General features: G+C 37.2%; 4 protein-coding genes across 12 annotated transcripts; all 4 read right to left on the reverse strand.

The window, feature by feature from the left end:
* Nucleotides 1-587: 587 nt before the first annotated feature.
* On the reverse strand, nucleotides 588-2,833 carry LOC112187541. Of its 2 annotated transcripts, XM_024326387.2 has the most exons (8): nucleotides 2,691-2,825; nucleotides 2,550-2,597; nucleotides 2,221-2,339; nucleotides 1,925-2,007; nucleotides 1,634-1,755; nucleotides 1,377-1,529; nucleotides 1,110-1,203; nucleotides 588-994 (listed from the first exon to the last, which is right to left on the reverse strand). In XM_024326387.2, the coding sequence occupies exons 2-8, from the start codon at nucleotides 2,572-2,574 to the stop codon at nucleotides 793-795; spliced, it is 798 nt and encodes a 265-aa protein (XP_024182155.1). In that variant the 5' UTR covers nucleotides 2,575-2,597; nucleotides 2,691-2,825; the 3' UTR covers nucleotides 588-792. The 2 variants fall into 2 exon arrangements, with proteins under 2 accessions (XP_024182155.1, XP_024182156.1); XM_024326388.2 differs by lacking the exon at nucleotides 1,377-1,529 and having other exon boundaries at nucleotides 2,691-2,833.
* A 4,151-nt stretch (nucleotides 2,834-6,984) lies between these two features.
* Nucleotides 6,985-9,700, reverse strand: LOC112187540. 3 transcript variants are annotated; one of them, XM_024326384.2, is made up of 7 exons: nucleotides 9,406-9,700; nucleotides 9,120-9,238; nucleotides 8,775-8,857; nucleotides 8,451-8,572; nucleotides 8,009-8,173; nucleotides 7,486-7,579; nucleotides 6,985-7,394 (listed from the first exon to the last, which is right to left on the reverse strand). In XM_024326384.2, the coding sequence occupies exons 1-7, from the start codon at nucleotides 9,428-9,430 to the stop codon at nucleotides 7,193-7,195; spliced, it is 810 nt and encodes a 269-aa protein (XP_024182152.1). In that variant the 5' UTR covers nucleotides 9,431-9,700; the 3' UTR covers nucleotides 6,985-7,192. The 3 variants fall into 3 exon arrangements, with proteins under 3 accessions (XP_024182152.1, XP_040370782.1, XP_024182154.1); XM_040514848.1 differs by having other exon boundaries at nucleotides 9,120-9,267; nucleotides 9,406-9,698; XM_024326386.2 differs by having other exon boundaries at nucleotides 7,264-7,394; nucleotides 7,475-7,579; nucleotides 9,406-9,699.
* A 1,546-nt stretch (nucleotides 9,701-11,246) lies between these two features.
* LOC112187542 lies at nucleotides 11,247-13,471 on the reverse strand. The gene is made up of 8 exons (XM_024326389.2): nucleotides 13,313-13,471; nucleotides 13,172-13,219; nucleotides 12,850-12,968; nucleotides 12,554-12,636; nucleotides 12,263-12,384; nucleotides 12,029-12,181; nucleotides 11,764-11,857; nucleotides 11,247-11,648 (listed from the first exon to the last, which is right to left on the reverse strand). Exons 2-8 carry the CDS (start codon nucleotides 13,194-13,196, stop codon nucleotides 11,447-11,449), a joined length of 798 nt encoding a protein of 265 aa, XP_024182157.1. The 5' UTR covers nucleotides 13,197-13,219; nucleotides 13,313-13,471; the 3' UTR covers nucleotides 11,247-11,446.
* Nucleotides 13,378-17,439, reverse strand: LOC112187539. Of its 6 annotated transcripts, XR_005806710.1 has the most exons (9): nucleotides 17,224-17,439; nucleotides 16,938-17,056; nucleotides 16,593-16,675; nucleotides 16,269-16,390; nucleotides 15,827-15,991; nucleotides 15,305-15,398; nucleotides 15,012-15,213; nucleotides 14,083-14,176; nucleotides 13,378-13,395 (listed from the first exon to the last, which is right to left on the reverse strand). XR_005806710.1 is itself a non-coding variant. In XM_040514847.1 (8 exons), the coding sequence occupies exons 1-7, from the start codon at nucleotides 17,246-17,248 to the stop codon at nucleotides 15,012-15,014; spliced, it is 810 nt and encodes a 269-aa protein (XP_040370781.1). In that variant the 5' UTR covers nucleotides 17,249-17,439; the 3' UTR covers nucleotides 13,380-14,176. The 6 variants fall into 6 exon arrangements, 5 of the variants coding, with proteins under 5 accessions (XP_040370781.1, XP_024182148.1, XP_024182149.1 ...); XM_040514847.1 differs by having other exon boundaries at nucleotides 13,380-14,176; XM_024326380.2 differs by lacking the exons at nucleotides 13,378-13,395; nucleotides 14,083-14,176 and adding an exon at nucleotides 14,209-14,519.
* Between the last annotated feature and the right edge of the window lie 438 nt (nucleotides 17,440-17,877).

The raw sequence follows: 17,877 nt of genomic DNA on the forward strand, positions 1-17,877 counted from the left end.
GACTTAGAGAATCACATATCGAAAACGTGACACTTGCACAAACTGAGTTTCGATGAAATAGCGGAGTGAGTTTGATGTAATGTTGCATGTTAATTGGTGAAAATTTTAGAGTATACATGATGTATTGATGTTTCTGTCGTTTCATGTTACAAGATATCATCTTAGTTATTGATATCATTCTAATAATTAATCTACTTTTTTAATCTGTTACTTAGCCTGTAATTATTCAGAATCTGTTGCTCATCGCTCCTTGACAATCTGTCAATCTATTATCAATGTCACTGTGTCTTATATCTGTTGATTGCCTTCTATATCAAGCGATGTATTCACAAAATCGAGTCCAGGTAGACTGAGACATTTTCACATCTTTTTACTTGTTCACCTTGATTCTTGGAATCAACTTAATGTGAATACTTTCCTTGTTACAGACCATGTTCTTGATTGAATTTGGTTATTTTTGTAATAAAAATGCAGAGTGAACTGCAACATTTTGACTTGACTAATGCAGCTCTTAAGACAAATTTCTCAAATTTGTGTTGATTGATGATAACATTATGAGGAAACTACTTCATCGATTCATGGGGCAATGATGTTGGAATTTGGATCATGAAGATCTTCACTATTATTTCATGCACCAGATCATGGAAAGACAAAAAACTCGACATCTTATGATGGAAAATAGACTCGAAGAAGAACTCAGCCTCACAAGATAAGAATAATCATCAATCTTATGACACAGGAAACATGCACAACATTAATTTGAATGCTGATTGACTGGCATACAGTACCTAGCTAGTTGGAAGAAGCCTTGTCCTGCTGCAGAGCTGCTTTTATGAAGTCCACAACAACTGTGTCTAACTCGGCTTGATGCAATTTGTAACAATGATCAGCTCCTTCTATAATATGTATTTTGTGGTTAGGTATGATCTTGGCAAACTCAAATGCATTTTCAACTGGAACGATCTCATCAGCAGATCCATGGACTGTTAGCACCCTGTATAACAGAATCCCCAATAAATTTAGTCATGCAGAAGATGCAAGAAATGAAAAATAAAACAGAGAAGGAAACATATGAACAATCTAGAAACAGTTTATTTCAGTTTGCTTACCGGCAATCTTTGTCAATCTTGAGGCACGATTCACGCATATCAGTGCTTAGGATGTCCATCAAGCTTTCCTCAGTCACCCGAAATTTAGGACTTCCTGCAAGCATAGCATTGACCAACTGTGTGAAATTCACTCTTCCCCTACTGAAAGCTTGTAGTCTTTTGCATTTATCTTTTAGCTACAAATTTAGACTCACAGATCACAACTATAAGTTCTACTATTTCTAAACCTCTTTGTCTGCCACACATAAACTATGGATAGCATATTACCAATATCAATGAATCCTTCCTTTTTGATCTTCTCCATAAAGTCTTTCCCCAGATGTTTTTCAATGCCTTTCTTTAGGTCATAGCGTGCAGAAGCTTCGACAACCGTAGGAATGTCATGATACTTTGAAGCATACAGGAGCACATCAGCGCCTCCTGAAGTAACATTGTGTAGCAAACTAGCAATACGGTATTCTCAATATTGTTTCACCCAATATCAGCAGTTAGGGATCTATCAAGTATCAAAGAAAATTACGCACCTTTACTGTGCCCGAAAATTGCATTAACTACATGGTTTGATCCAGAGAAGTGTTGGATTACAGCATGCAAGTCATCAGCTTCTCTCCTCAAGTGACCAACTTGAAAGGCGCCTTCACTTTCTCTGAAACCAAAAGAACACAACTCAATCAGCAACATTGTAAGGCATAGATCGGAATTTCCCAAGACATTACAAGAACTATGAGATTGATTAGTTAGGTCCACACAACTGAATTATCACAAAAACCTCTGAAGTTCAACAAGTTAAAATAAAACAAATACTACTGCCTTACCCATTTCCAGCGAAATCAAAACGGAAGGAACTAATTCCTTGCTTTTCCAATGCAACAGCAAGGTTCTCTATAATAAAGTGGTCCTGGAAAATCAAGAGACATAAGCTGTAAAAGTTTACCTAGACTGAATGAATTAGGTGGTTCGCATCAATGTTGTCTACAGTCACTCCATAGTAATGTCAAGTTTCATTAACGAAATATTAGCGAAAACAGCTCAAGTCATCTGCTTATCAATTCCTACTCAGTCTGTACAAATTAAGCTCTAGAAAGACATAAAAACAATCACAAAACCCAACCTTGGAGGCTCGGGCTCCATGGCACAAGATCACAATCTCCCTTGAACCGGTTTCATGTAATAAGCCGACAAGCTTTTCACCATGATTGTTGGTTACAACCATTTTCTGCTTCTGGCTCACTGAAACAGTGAAAGCAACCACCATTAACTAATTTTCTCAAAACAATTGCTAACTTGGTGAGAGTGATCTAGCCACACAGATAAAATAGTTCAGGGTTTCAGATTTCTTATTTTGATGAAAAATACAAAACACACACACACAGACAAACACATACAAGCATGTACTATGTCAAATTGCTAAAATATGAGTGAGATAATGAAATTTCTTACCTAGCATCTGTGCAGCCTCTGCCATGTTCTTCCAAGATTAGTTTTGCACTGCGATTTTTGTGAAGAGTAAACTTGGTTAAGCGATCAGCACCAAATGAAGTTAAAGAATTTGAGGGCAGCAAGAAGGGAAATGGAAATTACCAGTCTCTGCTTCTCGATCTTCACAGCTGACTTTGGTACCCAAGTTAGTACAGGACCGCTTATATATAAGTTATAGGCAGCTGCTGACATAATAATCGAGTAAGATAATTATTTTTCACAACACGTGGGACAAGCATAAATTAAATTATTCCCAAATGCATGAGCTTGATTTTTAATCCAAATTAGACTAGTAGAGATGAGGGATTCAGATCCAGATTGTTAATTGACTATTACATGAGAAGCATGCACGGATTAATCTAAGAAATATTACATACCATATCTTAATTAAGTAAGTTTTCATTAGATCGTTAATTAAGTCGTACATGAAAAGATGGTACACTTGACATTATTCACTCGTTTCAATTATCAATAATCGGGGATTTGCTCATAATTAGTGAAGAAAAGGACAGGTTAAGGACATGTTTGCCCCAGAATAATTGGTATCACTCAGTTATCAAAATCATGGCGGCTAAGCTATGTCTTCTGATGCAGAGCTGCCTTTATGTAGTCCACAACTACTGATCGATGCTAATCGCCTAATTCAGCTTAATGTGAGGTGTAACAAACTAACAATCATTTTTTTGGTTCTTAAACTACCAATCATTTGCTCCTTGTAGAATATGTAAATTGTGATTAGGTATTATGTTCGAAAACTTGAATACATCTTCAAACGGATGGTCTTGTCAGGCTGCTTGTCACGTTTGCCAGCAAAATCACTATGAGACCATACATCCACCTGGTCTTTTGCAACCTAACGCCATTCCGGATAAAGCCTGGACCAATATCTCCATGGATTTCATTGAAGGCTTACCTAGCTCTTCTGGAAAAACGGTCATACTGGTGGTTGTTGATAGATTGACCAAGTATGGTCACTTCATTGCATTGGCTCACCCGTATACAGCTTCTATGGTGGTTCAACAGTTTGTCAACAACATCTTCAAGCTACATGGCATACCTGAGTCTATTATCTCTGATAGGGATCCCATTTTCTTAAGCAATTTTTGGGAGGCATTTTTCAAGGTTCAAGGTACTGCACTCAACAAAAGCTCCGCTTACCATCCCCAGACTGATGGACAAACTGAGAATCTCAATAGGAGATCCATGCAGTGGCGGAACCAGGATGAAATTCCTGTCTAGGCTAATTAGAAGGGCACAATATATATATATATATATTTTTTTTTTTGAGGTTTGGAACCCAGTGGGAGGCTCATCCTCACACATTTATTATTTTGGATCAAAACATACAACGGAGGGGACATAAAACCAAACCCCGTAAATTAAAAACTACAAGTATACATTTGTTGTAAAACAATAATAAACTAACTAAATCGTACCCTCCAAGATCCACTCACTTCAAACTCAGCAATCACAGAATCATTATCAATGCTATCAGCAAATTCATTTTCAATGTAGACAACCATCAAATCATCAAAAAACTCATCTTCCATCTTATTTTGAAGTTTGCTTTTTATGATGGTCATAGATGAAAATGCTCTCTCTGTTGTTGTTGTAGAAACTGTCAGAGTCAACACAAGACAAATCAATCTATAAATCATAGGAAAGAATGCTGACTTTCTTGATTTAACTAACCGCCGACACAAATTAGACACAGTAGTTGTGTTGGCAAATCTTGGATCCTTATGAATATCTGCTAGAAAATACCTACACTCCACATCTAGAACAAGCATATCATATGATGTAAAATCATGAGGATAAAATCTCAAAGCAAGATTGCAAACATCTTCACAGTTATTAGTTACTAACTAGCAGCAGACTTTAATGTCTAATGGATTTAATATGCGTGCCTCCTTAACATATATATAATTCTAATGGGTTTGTGAAAGGAACGCTCACTGATTAAATAAGACAGGCTAAAGAATATAAAGTTAGTAACACTGACCAAATGGAAAGGACATTAACAGCAATCTTAGTATTGTGCATAAACCCAATCACTTTCACCAAAACTCATAATTCTCCAATTTGCAACACAAAATGCATATCTTTAAATAAAAAAATAATCACAACATAGTAAACATCAGTCGGTAATTCTAACATAAAAAACATCACCACATCAGTGCATCACTCTATCGGTCTATCCATCCACCAAGGCACCGACTGAGTGTCTGACTGTGATCCATCCACCATGACCGACCAGGAGACCAATCCGACCATGATTAACAGATCAAGAATCAAGATCCTCAAGCCTCACTCCTCAGCTAACCAACCACCGGGGACCGAGTTCTCTCTCTCTCTCTCTCTCTCTCTCTCTCTCTCTCTCTCAGTCTCTCTTTCTCTATCTCCCTCAATCCCTCTCTCCAGTCTCCCCCAAACCTCAATTTATACACTAATACACAATAACACAAAAGCCCAACTCAGAAGATCTGGGATTTCAGTTACCACAAACAGAATCGGCAACTGGGAAAAGCAGATCAAGAAGAAGAAGTGACCGACCAGGCTGAACAGAGATGTATCACAATTCACAAATTCAAAACAGGGGAGATCGATAGGTTTAGAGCTTCATACCTTTGTTTGAGACTTGAGTTGTTTCAATCGATTTAGCCTAACCGGAGTGCGGATAACCTCCATGCCTCCATTGAAACACTAGAGAGTAGAGACAGTGAGGACTTTGGTCTTTGGATGCGTGAGGCTGTCTGTTGCTGTGGGAGGACTTTGGATGCGTGAGGCTCAGAGGTTGTCTGCTGCTGCTGCTGTGGGCTGGGAGTTGGGATACACGCGATGACGCGAATCAAACCTCTAATTTTTTTTTCTTTGGGCTGGTATGGGCTGAAGTATATATACTTAAGGGTTTTTAGCCCAAAATGTTGTCTAGGCTTCAGCCCATAAAGCCTTCAAAGTAGTTTCGCCCCTGGATCCATGGACTGTCAACACCCTGTTATGTACAGAAATCACCAATAAACTAATTGGTCATGCAGAAGATGCATGAAATGAAAAAAGACACAACCAACTACAGTTTACTTATCGACATTCTTTGTCAATCTTAAGGCATGATTCATGCATATCAGCACTAACGTGATCCATCAAACTTCCCTCGGTCACGCGACTCCCAAAAGGGAACTTTGACAGCAGCGATTACAACGCTAAGAGCATATGCAGCAGTAGGCACTGCCTATAGGCTGAAAATGTATAAAGTCTGATAATATTCACATGAATTGCCTTTGCCTTCATGTTTTTTATGCATCAGTTAAGGCAATAATAATAGGCAAAGTATACTTTTAAATATAAAATCTATTTTAATAAGATTTTGAATTATCTTTAGATAAGATGATGACTTAATACTGTTATTTAGCAATTTTTTTATACAAATATGGTGTGGTCCCCCTTTTCATGTGGCAATTGAGAAGGCAAGAATTGCCTCTTGAATTGGTTGGGCAGGTGGGCCCCACCATTTTGCCTTAGACTATTTCAACCCATAGCATTGGATTTTTTGCTCAAGTTGACCAAAAGGTGACTTTTTTGGTATTCACATCGCCTACCGCTGCATATGCTCTAAAAGTAGTCCGGAAGGGCAAGGCGATGGAAATACCTACAGCTTTGTTGCTTTTATGCTCTGCCAGTCTGCATTTAAGTTCACAGAGCTCTTCTTAGTCATTAATGATATGAGATTCTTTTGGAAAGTCTTCATTTTTAGAGTTATTTTTGGCGAGTCAACTATAAGAGTTCTTAATTTGGCTAGTCTTCACTAACCAATATAATAATATCAGATAAAAGTTTCTATTTTAACATTTGAATTCTGCAATTTTATGCGAGTATGGCAGTCATACAGCTCATAGGCATTTGGGCATATGCACTGGGATAAGTTCAACGAAGAAGCAGTGCAAGACCAAGATTGCCTGTAACTAAGAAAATTTTGCCAAAAATTTAAGTCCTCGACGAATAAATGTAGCCCAGGAAGAATATGTCGAAATGTCTTCTTGTACTTGTAACAACAAACCAAACACACCAGTGTGAGTACCATGATGTGAGTACCAAGCAGAAGATGCAGCTGCAACAGTTTCGATAATAGAGTGGTGGCAAGTTATTCCAGGAAGCTTGGCTCTTTTCTGCTGGCCAATGGTATACAGCATTGTAGATCATAATGAAGTCAGAACTTCATACCCTTTTCAACTGAAAATCTAATCAAGCATTCAGAATCACAAAATGATTTTACACGAGGACAGAATAAAGTTTCACAATAAAGTAACGACCTTCACTGAACAACTGTTCAGTTAACTTACTGGTTTGCATTGTTAGTTCTCGAATATTGCATGCAAAGATCATGGCAAAGAAACTGAAATAACTTTGACAGAGAAAAGTGTAACAGTCAAACTGTAAATTTTTTTTCTCGAGTCACCATGATAAGATGAGGGTTTTATTAATAAGCACCGACTTATGGCAAAGCATAATTGTATGTATCCAGCTACATCAAGTTCATAGAATCCCCAGGCACCTAATCATCAACAGGTACAACTTCAGGAATTGATATTCTGACTGGCATCGAGTACCTAGATGGAAGTAGTCTTGTCCTGCTGCAGAGCGGTCTTTATGTAGTCCACCACAACTGAAGCTAACTCAGCTTGATGCGAGGTGTAACAATGATTAGCTCCTCGAACAATATGTAATTTATGGTTAGTTATTATCTTGGAAAACTCCACTGCATCGTCCACAGGGATGACCTCATCATCAGATCCATGGACTGTCAACACCCTGTACATGAATCACCAATAAACTTTGGTCATGCAGAAATTTAAGAAGACAAAACAATAAAAGAAGATGGGATTAATTACAATTTTCTTACTGGCATTCTTTGCCAATCTGAAGGCATGATTCTTGCATATCAGTACTTAGGCGATCCATCAGACTTTCTTCGGTCACACGGTAAGCAACACCTCCTACAAGCAGAGAATCCATTAAATGTGTGAAATGCCACCATACACATTGCTCCTTTTGTGTGTGTGTGCTTGTGTGCGTGGCTGAGAGTCTTCTGTCTATTATGGTTCAAATTTTGACTTTAAATCATAACTCTAATAATCAATAGTATTGCTAAACCTCGATAATTATAAATACAAATGGATAACATCAGGTAAGCTGGATTGTCATCATTTGTTGACTAGTGATCACAGTAACAGGCTTAAGGAACAGATGAATTCTTAGGCAATAATCTGGGACCCTTGTGGATGCTTTTGGTGTGCAGAAAGTAACTCAAGACAAAGTGACAAACCACAATAACTGAAAGGTTTATATCAATATATCTATCCATTCCATCTCTGGTCTCAGATATGAATGTTTGGAAACACAAGACACAAAGAATAACAAATTACCTGTGTTATTCTTGATATCAAGGAAGCCTTCCTTCTTGATCATTTCCATAAAGTCTTTCCCCAAGCGTTCTCCAATGCCTTTCTTCAGATCATAACGTCCAGAAACATTGACAACAGTACGAATGTCATGATACTTAGAAGCATACAGCAGCACCACATCACCTCCTGTAGTAACATTTTTCAGCAAAATTTTTATCACATGCTACAGAAATCCTGTGCTTTTATATGGTCTTACCGCCAACATCAACAGCTAGATCTATCAACAATAACTTTGGTGACAACTAAGCTGCTAAGACCATAAAGACCTAAAGTTAACATATTTTCCAGACACTAAAATGAGTCTTATCCCAAATTTGCATGAATGACAATTTACAATAGAGTGCTTTCCTCTATTTCTAATAGTAAAATTTCACATACTGATAATGGGAAACAACCAACACACCTTTGCTGTGCCCCAAAATTACACTTGCTACACGGCTTGTCCCTGAGAAGTGTTCAACTACAGCATGTAAGTCATCAGCTTCTTTCCGATAGTTACCGTACTCAAAGATGCCTTCACTTTCCCTACAAACCCAAATTAACACAGCCAAATCAACATCACTGTAACCTGGAAATCTGAAGTCACCAAGACTGTTCTTCATAACAAGATTGGCAACTAAATATGGGGCCACACTTACAACTAAAAGGTTCAAGAGTTCCGTAAACACAACTTAGTTTCTTCACAGTACCAGTTAAATTCAAGAGTTTACAATTCTCTAGCACTCACCCATTTCCAGAAAAATCAAAACGAAACGAACTAATTCCTTCACTTTCCAATGCAACAGCGAGGTTCACCATAATAGGGTCGTCCTGGAAATCAAGAGATATATGCTGTCAACATTACCCAAAATGAAGCCAACTCAAGTTTAAAGTTTTCTTATCTATATGCCCATGCTAATCACCAATCTATTAATGTAGAATTTCATCAATGTTGTCTACATAGCAGACCTAAAAATCACATAATATGTCCGAAGATCAAAATTCCATGATAGAATATAAACATATACTAGAGAAATAACTAAAAGATTAAACCTTTATCCTAATCAAGCTAGAAATTGAAGAAAAGGCAAACCTTGGTGGATGTAAAACCATGGCATAAGATTACGATATCCCCAGAACCAGTGTCATGTAATAATCCCACCAGCTTTTCACTATGTTTGTTGGTCACAATGATTTTCTGTTGCTGGGCCACTGAAACAGTGCAATACACAGTCTCAACACTACGCACACAAATAACAAAGATTCATACTTCATCAATATATATATAGTAGTTTGTATTAGTTGCAACTACCACAGGTCCAGAGCAACACGAAGAAGGAGTATATGATATATGAGTGGGATATGAAGAAATTCATTACCTGGGTTTTGAGCAGACTCTGCCATTTATTTCAAGATTCTCTTTTTTGGGTGCGATTTTGGTGAAGATCGTAAAGTTTTGGCGAACAAAATATATGTTGAAGTTGAAGAATTTCAGAGCAGGATTAATCTATATGGAATATAACTCTTCCTAAAGATAATGGCTTTTGCTTACGGAGCTGTCTTCAGTCTTCAGTCTTCAGAGTAAAGATAATCTCAATTCATCATGAAGAAGCTCAGGCCAGAACAGCATTACATACGATTTCACGGCTATATCAAAGCAGATAAGAAATATTTTTATACATTGGATAATACCACTTAATATTTCGCTTTATTTAGGAACGAACTAGAATAGAACAAAGCACACTAGGTGCCTGAACTAAAAACAACTTTTGTTAAAAAATGATCCATCAATGAAATCCTTTCACAAAAGAAAGAAAACACCTCTATTCACTTAACAGAAGTCGTTCATAAAAATTTAACATATTAAGAAAAACACTTTTGATTCATCGGCGAAAGTTTCCCATCAAATTTTTCTAATTTTTTATTTTGGAGACATAAACAATAACAAAACAAATAGTTAGCTTCGTATTGTTAATTGTTAAGCAGAGAACATATTTCGATCAATTTTAAGTTCTTAACGAATCTCAAGAAAAATTAATAAATTGAGAATGTTAAAAGAAAATGGTTTCATAAATGCATGTAGTTTATAAGACGATCCCTATACATGTACAACATTGATTTGCACACACAACAGAGTGTAATTCCTCTAAAAGTTTAACCATAATTGAGGTCACCAAGTATTTCTCTGGCACAGCACCAAGTCGGCCAACGAAGGTCGTCGGCAGTTATGAATGTCGAGGTAAGTCCCAACAATAGTCGATAAAACTGTGTAAGCCAAACTCTAACAATGTCACGACCCTTTTATAATCCGAATATGTCTGACACCCAAGTGGTAGTGTTGATTTTGTATATGGGAGTCTTTAAATGAGTGGCGCTTAGTCATATGCCAAGTTGCCAACTGCATTTAGGAAACTTCTTAGCTGTTCTTGATATTTGCATGCAAGGAAATGGTCGACAAACCATGGAGAAGTCATCTTGACTGGAAAGGAAAAGGAAGCTCATCGATGAATACCTCCTCTTGTGGATAGAACAATGGCGTGCGCAATGAAGTTTGCACATTCTACCCGTCGACCCAGATGAGATATGTGGAAGAATCGCGTTATTTGAGTGTTGACGTAAGTTGTCGGAGTTGCTAGGACCTAGAGAATCACATATCGAAAACGTGACACTTGCACAAACTGAGTTTCGATGAAATAGCGGAGTGAGTTTGATGTAATGTTGCATGTTGGTGAAAATATTAGAGTATACATGATGTATTGATGTTTCCTGTCGTTTCATGTTACAAGATATCATCTTAGTCATTGGTATCATCCTAATAATCTACTTTTTTAATCTTTTACTTGGCCTGTAATTATTCAGAATCTGTTGCTCATGACTCCTTGATAATCTGTCAATCTATTATCAATGTCACTGTGTCTTATATCTGTTGATTGCCTTCTATATCAAGCGATGCATTAACAAAATCGAGTCCAGGTAGACTGAGACATTTTCACATTTTTTTACTTGTTCACCTTGATTCTTGGAATCAACTTAATGTGAATGCTTTCCTTGTTATAGACCATGTTCTTGATTGAATTTGGTTATTTTTGTGGTAAAAATGCAGAGTGAACTCCAACATTTTGACTTGACTAATGCAGCTCAAAGACAAATTCCGCAAATTTGAGTCGATTGATGATAACATTATGAGGAAACCACTTCATCGATTCATGGGGCAACGATGTTTGGAATTTGGATCATGAAGATCTTCACTATTATTTCATGCACCAGATCATGGAAAGACAAAAAACTCAACATCTTTGATGGAAAATAGATTCGAAGAAGAACTCAGCCTCACAAGATAAGAATAATCATCAATCGTATGACACAGGAAACATGCACAACATTAACTTGAATGCTGATTGACTGGCATACAGTACCTAGCTAGTTGGAAGAAGCCTTGTCCTGCTGCAGAGCTGCTTTTATGAAGTCCACAACAACTGTGTCTAACTCGGCCTGATGCGATGTGTAACAATGATCGGCTCCTTCTATAATATGTATTTTGTGGTTAGGTATGATCTTGGCAAACTCAAATGCATCTTCAACAGGAGTGATCTCATCAGCAGATCCATGGACTATTAGCACCCTGTATAACAGAATCCCCAATAAACTTAGTCATGCAGAAGATGCAAGAAATGAAAAATAAAAGAGAGAAGGAAACATATGAACAATCTAGAAACAGTTTATTTCAGTTTGCTTACCGGCAATCTTTGTCAATCTTGAGGCACGATTCACACATATCGGTGCTTAGGCGGTCCATCAAGCTTTCCACAGTCACCCGAAATTTAGGACTTCCTGCAAGCATAGCATTGACCAACTGTGTGAAATTCACTCTTCCCCTACTGAAAGCATGTAGTCTTTTGCATTTATCTTTTAGCTACAAATTTTGACTCACAGATCACAACTATTTAGTACAATTTCTAAACATCTTTGTCTGCCACACATAAACTATGGATAACATATTACCAATATCAACGAATCCTTCCGTTTTGATCTTCTCCATAAAGTCTTTCCCCAGGCGTTCTTCAATGCCTTTCTTTAGGTCATAGCGTGCAGAAGCTTCGACAACCGTAGGAATGTCATGATACTTTGAAGCATACAGGAGCACATCACCGCCTCCTGAAGTATAGCAATACGGTATTATCTTTCGTCCAATATCAGCAGTTATGGATCTATCAAGTATCAAAGAAAATTACGCACCTTTACTGTGCCCGAAAATTGCACTAACTACATGGTTTGATCCAGAGAAGTGTTGGATTACAGCATGCATGTCATCAGCTTCTCTCCTCATGTGACCAAACTGAAAGGCGCCTTCACTTTCTCTGAAACCAAAAGAACACAACTCAATCAGCAACATTGTAAGGCATAGATCGGAATTTCCCAAGACATTACAAGAACTATGAGATTGATTAATTAGGTCCACACAACTGAGTTATCACAAAAACCTCTGAAGTTCAAGAAGTTAAAATAAAACAATTACTACTGCCTTACCCATTTCCAGCGAAATCAAAACGGAAGGAACTAATTCCTTCCTTTTCCAATGTAACAGCAAGGTTCTCTATAATAAAGTGGTCCTGGAAAATCAAGAGACATAAGCTGTAAGAGTTTACCTAGACTGAATGAATTAGGTGGTTCGCATCAATGTTGTCTACAGTCACTCTATAGTAATATCAAGTTTCATTAACGAAATATTAGCGAAAACAACTCAAGTCATCTGCTTATCAATTCCTACTCAGTCTGTACAAATTAAGCTCTAGAAAGACATAAAAACAATCACAAAACCCAACCTTGGAGGCTCGGGCTCCATGGCACAAGATCACAATCTCCCTTGAACCGGTTTCATGTAATAAGCCGACAAGCTTTTCACCATGATTGTTGGTTACAATCATTTTCTGCTTCTGGCTCACTGAAACAGTGAAAGCAACCACCATTAACTAATTTTCTCAAAACAATTGCTAACTTGGTGAGACGCCACACAGATAAAATAGTTCAGAGTTTCAGTCTTTCAGATTTCTTATTTTGATGAAAAGTACAAAACACGCACACACACATATAAGCATGTACTATGTCAAATTGCTAAAATATGAGTGAGATAATGAAATTTCTTACCTAGCATCTGTGCAGCCTCTGCCATGTTATTCCAAGATTCGTTTTGCACTGCGATTTTTGTGAAGAGTAAACTTGGTTAAGCGATCTGCAACAAAGGAAGTTAAAGAATTTGAGAGCAGCAAGAAGGGAAATGGAAATTACCAGTCTTTGCTTCTCGATCTTCACAGCTGACTTTGGTACCCAAGTTAGTACCAGACCGCTGATATATTAGTTATAGGCAGATGCTGACATAATAATCGAGTAAGATAACTGTTGTTCACAACACGTGGGACAAGCATAAATAAAATTATTGCCAAATGTATGAGCTTGAGTTTTTCATACAAATTAGACTAGTAGAGATGAGGGATTCAGATCCAGATTGTTAATTGACTATTACATGAGAAGCATGCACAGATTAATCCAAGAAATATTCCATACCATATCTTAATTAAATAAGTTTTCGTTGGATCATTAATTCAGTCGTACACGAAAAGATGGTACACTCAACATTATTCACTCGTTTCAATTATCAATAATCGGGGATTTGCCCATAATCAGTGAACAAAAGGACAGGTTAAGGGCATGTTTGCTTGCCCCAGAATAATTGGTATCACTCAGTTATCAAAATCATGGCAGCTAAGCTATGTCTTCTGATGCAGAGCTGCCTTTATATAGTCCACAACTACTGATCGATGCTAATTGCCTAATTCAGCTTGATGTGAGGTGTAAAAAACTAACAATGATTTGCTCCTTGTAGAATATGTAAATTGTGATTTGGTATTATCTTTTAAAACTCTAATGCATCTTCAAACGGGATGGTCTCATCAGAAGATCCATGGACTGTCAACACCCAGTTCTGTACAGAATCACTGATAAACTAATCGGTCATGCAGAAGATGCAAGAAATGAAAAAAGACTTACAGTCTGCTTACCGGCATTCTTTGTCAATCTTAAGGCATGATTCATGCATATCAGTACTTACGCTATCCATTAAACTTTCCTCTGTCGCACGATAAGTAGCAGTCCCTACAAGCATATCATACATTGTGTGAATTGCCTGCATACACATTGCTTGTGTGTATCGATTCAGTAAATGAATACAAGTGTCGAAAGATTTCATATCTACAAGTTTATCCATGCTTTCTCTGGCCTCACACACAAATTTTGGAATTCAGTGCATAAATAAGACTCAGCTAGTTAACTGTTTTACAATGTACATCAATGAATCCATCTTTCTTGATTATTCGCGGTCTTTCCGCAAATGTAATGCCTCTTTTCAGATCACAGCGTCCAGAAACATTGACAACAGCAGGGATGTCATGATACTTAGAAGCATAGAGGAGCAATGGCCTCCTGCAGTAAGATTTCACTGTTTTTGTAGCAATGTAAGAAGCAATATACCATTTTCGATCAATAGTTATTGAACAATCATTACTTACTGACTAGGAGCTAAGCTGCTTAGATCATTTTAACCTGGACTTATGGGTCACACTGTAATAAGAGATCTACTAACATATCCAAAGTCTCATGAATGATTATTTGCAATAAACCTTTTTCCTTACCAGATTACAGTAAATTTCAATATTGACAATAGTAAACAACCAACACACCTTTACTGTGCCCGGCAATTGCACTTGCTAAATGGTTTTCCTAGAGAAGTGTTGGATTACAGCATGTAACAGTTGAACCGTTGAATTTTCTCAGAATCACCATGATAAGATACAGGTTTTATTAGTAAGCACATACTTATGGCAAAGCATATATGTGTGCATCCAACTACATCAAGTTCATGGAACCCCCAGGCACCTAATCATCAATAGGTACAACTTCAGGAATTTATATTCTGATTGGCATAGGGTACCTAGTTGGAAGTTGGCTCGTCCTGCTGCAGAGCTGTCTTTATGTAGTCCACCACAACTGAAGCCAACTCAGCTTGATGTGAGGTGTAGTTATGGTTAGCTCCCCTTACAATATGTAATTTGTGGTTAGGTATTATCTTGGAAAACTCCACTGCATCGTCCACAGGGATGACCTCATCATCAGATCCATGGACCGTCAACACCCTGTACATACAGAATCACGAATAAACTTGGTCATGCAGAAATTCACGAAGACAACAATAAAAGAAGACAGAATTAATTACAATTTTCTTACTGGAATTCTTTGCCAATCTGAAGGCATGATTCATGCATATCAGTACTTAGGCGATCCATCAGACTTTCTTCAGTCACACGGTAAGCAACACCTCCTACAATGAGAGAATCCATTAAATGTGTGAAATGCCACCATACACATTGCTCCTTTGTGTGTGTGTGTGCGTGTGCGTGTGTGTGTGGATGAGAGAGTCTTTTGTCTATTATGGTTCAAATTATCAATAGTATTGCTAAACCTTTTACTCAGAGATAATATAAGTACAAAGGGATAAAAACAGGTAAGCTGGCTCATCAGCATTCGTTGACAAGTGATCACAGCAATATGCTTAAGGAACAGATGAATTCTTAGTCAATATTCTCGGACCTTGGACATGCTTAGCATTGTGGATGCTTTTAGCGTCCAGAAAGTAACTCAAGACAAACCACAATAACTGAAAGGTTTATATCAATATATTTATCCATTCCGTCTCTGGTCTCAGATATGAATGTTCGGAAACACAAGACACAAAGAATAACAAATTACCTGTGTTATTCTTGATATCAAGGAAGCCTTCCTTCTTGATCATTTCCATAAAGTCTTTCCCCAAGCGTTCTCCAATGCCTTTCTTCAGATCATAACGTCCAGAAACATTGACAACAGTACGAATGTCATGATACTTAGAAGCATACAGCAGCACCACATCACCTCCTGTAGTAACATTTTTCAGCAAAATTTTTATCACATGCTACAGAAATCCTGTGCTTTTATATGGTCTCACCGCCAACATCAACAGCTAGATCTATCAACAATAACTTTGGTGACAACTAAGCTGCTAAGACCATAAAGACCTAAAGTTAACATATTTTCCAGACACTAAAATGAGTCTTATCCCAAATTTGCATGAATGACAATTTACAATAGAGTGCTTTCCTCTATTTCTAATAGTAAAATTTCACATACTGATAATGGGAAACAACCAACACACCTTTGCTGTGCCCCAAAATTACACTTGCTACACGGTTTGTCCCTGAGAAGTGTTCAACTACAGCATGTAAGTCATCAGCTTCTTTCCGATAGTTACCATACTCAAAGATGCCTTCACTTTCCCTACAAACCCAAATTAACACAGCCAAATCAACATCACTGTAACCTGGAAATCTGAAGTCACCAAGACTGCTCTTCATAACAAGATTGCCAACTAAATATGGGGCCACACTTACAACTAAAAGGTTCAAGAGTTCCGTAAACACAACTTAGTTTCTTCACAGTACCAGTTAAATTCAAGAGTTTACAGTTCTCTAGCACTCACCCATTTCCAGAAAAATCAAAACGAAACGAACTAATTCCTTCACTTTCCAATGCAACAGCGAGGTTCACCATAATAGGGTCGTCCTGGAAATCAAGAGATATATGCTGTCAACATTACCCAAAATGAAGCCAACTCAAGTTTAAAGTTTTCTTATCTATATGCCCATGCTAATCACCAATCTATTAATGTAGAATTTCATCAATGTTGTCTACATAGCAGACCTAAAAATCACATAATATGTCCAAAAATCAAAATTCCATGATAGAATATAAACATATACTAGAGAAATAACTAAAAGATTAAACCTTTATCCTAATCAAGCTAGAAATTGAAGAAAAGGCAAACCTTGGTGGATGTAAAACCATGGCATAAGATTACAATATCGCCAGAACCAGTGTCATGTAATAAGCCCACAAGCTTTTCACCATGTTTGTTGGTTACAATGATTTTCTGTTGCTGGGCCACTGTAACAGTGCAATTCACAATCTCAACACTACGCACACAAATAACAAAGCTTCATACTTCATCAATATATATATAGTAGTTTGTATTTGTTGCAACTACCACAGGTCCAGAGCAACACAAAGAAGGAGTATGTTATATATGAGTGGGATATGAAGACATTCATTACCTGGGTTTTGAGCAGACTCTGCCATTTATTTCAAAATTCTCTTTTTTGGGTGCGATTTTGGTGAAGATCGTAAAGTTTTGGCGAACAAAATATATGGTGAAGTTGAAGAATTTCAGAGCAGGATTAATCTATATGGAATATAACTATTCCTAAAGATAATGGCCTTTGCTTACAGAGCTGTCTCCAGTCTTTAGTCTTCAGTTCACTAGAGTCTGGAATCGTGGTCAAGAGACAAACAGATGTAGCCAACTATTATTCGTCGGCAAAATTTTTTCATAAAAATTAAAAAAAATAACATGTTAATTATTAATCACAAAAATCATCCCATTGGAAATAAAAATAACAACAACTTTTGTTTTTTTGAGTAAAGATCATCTCAATTCATCATGAAGAAGCTCAGGCCAGAACACTATTACATACGATAGCAGTATCAAAGTAGATAAAAAATATCCTTATACATAAGATAATACTACTTAATATCTCTCGCTTTATTTAGGAACGAATTATAATAGAACAAAGCACACTAAGTGCCAAGTGCCTGAACTAAAAACAACTTTTGTTAAAAAATGATCCATCAATGAAATCCTTTCACAAAAGAATTAAAAGCAAGGGAAACACCTCTATTGACTTAACAGAAGTTGTTCATAAAAGATT

This window comes from Rosa chinensis, chromosome 2 (genome assembly GCF_002994745.2).
Source record: "Rosa chinensis cultivar Old Blush chromosome 2, RchiOBHm-V2, whole genome shotgun sequence".
Taxonomy (NCBI): Eukaryota; Viridiplantae; Streptophyta; class Magnoliopsida; order Rosales; family Rosaceae; genus Rosa; species Rosa chinensis.

What these genes read in the sequence shown, in the direction of transcription:
- LOC112187539 (XM_040514847.1), bottom strand. Translation starts at nt 17,248, where the DNA reads ATGGCAGAGTCTGCTCAAAACCCAG. An exon ending in AGAGTCTGCTCAAAACCCAG is followed by an intron (nt 17,057 to 17,223) that starts GTAATGAATGTC and finishes GCACTGTTACAG; the next exon opens with TGGCCCAGCAACAGAAAATC. An exon ending in ATGGTTTTACATCCACCAAG is followed by an intron (nt 16,676 to 16,937) that starts GTTTGCCTTTTC and finishes CTTGATTTCCAG; the next exon opens with GACGACCCTATTATGGTGAA.
- LOC112187542 (XM_024326389.2), bottom strand. Translation starts at nt 13,196, where the DNA reads ATGGCAGAGGCTGCACAGATGCTAG. An exon ending in TTTGATTTCGCTGGAAATGG is followed by an intron (nt 12,385 to 12,553) that starts GTAAGGCAGTAG and finishes TTTTGGTTTCAG; the next exon opens with AGAAAGTGAAGGCGCCTTTC. An exon ending in GGAAGGATTCGTTGATATTG is followed by an intron (nt 11,858 to 12,028) that starts GTAATATGTTAT and finishes CTATGCTTGCAG; the next exon opens with GAAGTCCTAAATTTCGGGTG.
- LOC112187540 (XM_024326384.2), bottom strand. Translation starts at nt 9,430, where the DNA reads ATGGCAGAGTCTGCTCAAAACCCAG. An exon ending in AGAGTCTGCTCAAAACCCAG is followed by an intron (nt 9,239 to 9,405) that starts GTAATGAATTTC and finishes GCACTGTTTCAG; the next exon opens with TGGCCCAGCAACAGAAAATC. An exon ending in ATGGTTTTACATCCACCAAG is followed by an intron (nt 8,858 to 9,119) that starts GTTTGCCTTTTC and finishes CTTGATTTCCAG; the next exon opens with GACGACCCTATTATGGTGAA.
- LOC112187541 (XM_024326387.2), bottom strand. Translation starts at nt 2,574, where the DNA reads ATGGCAGAGGCTGCACAGATGCTAG. An exon ending in AGAGGCTGCACAGATGCTAG is followed by an intron (nt 2,340 to 2,549) that starts GTAAGAAATTTC and finishes TCACTGTTTCAG; the next exon opens with TGAGCCAGAAGCAGAAAATG. An exon ending in GGAAGGATTCATTGATATTG is followed by an intron (nt 1,204 to 1,376) that starts GTAATATGCTAT and finishes CTATGCTTGCAG; the next exon opens with GAAGTCCTAAATTTCGGGTG.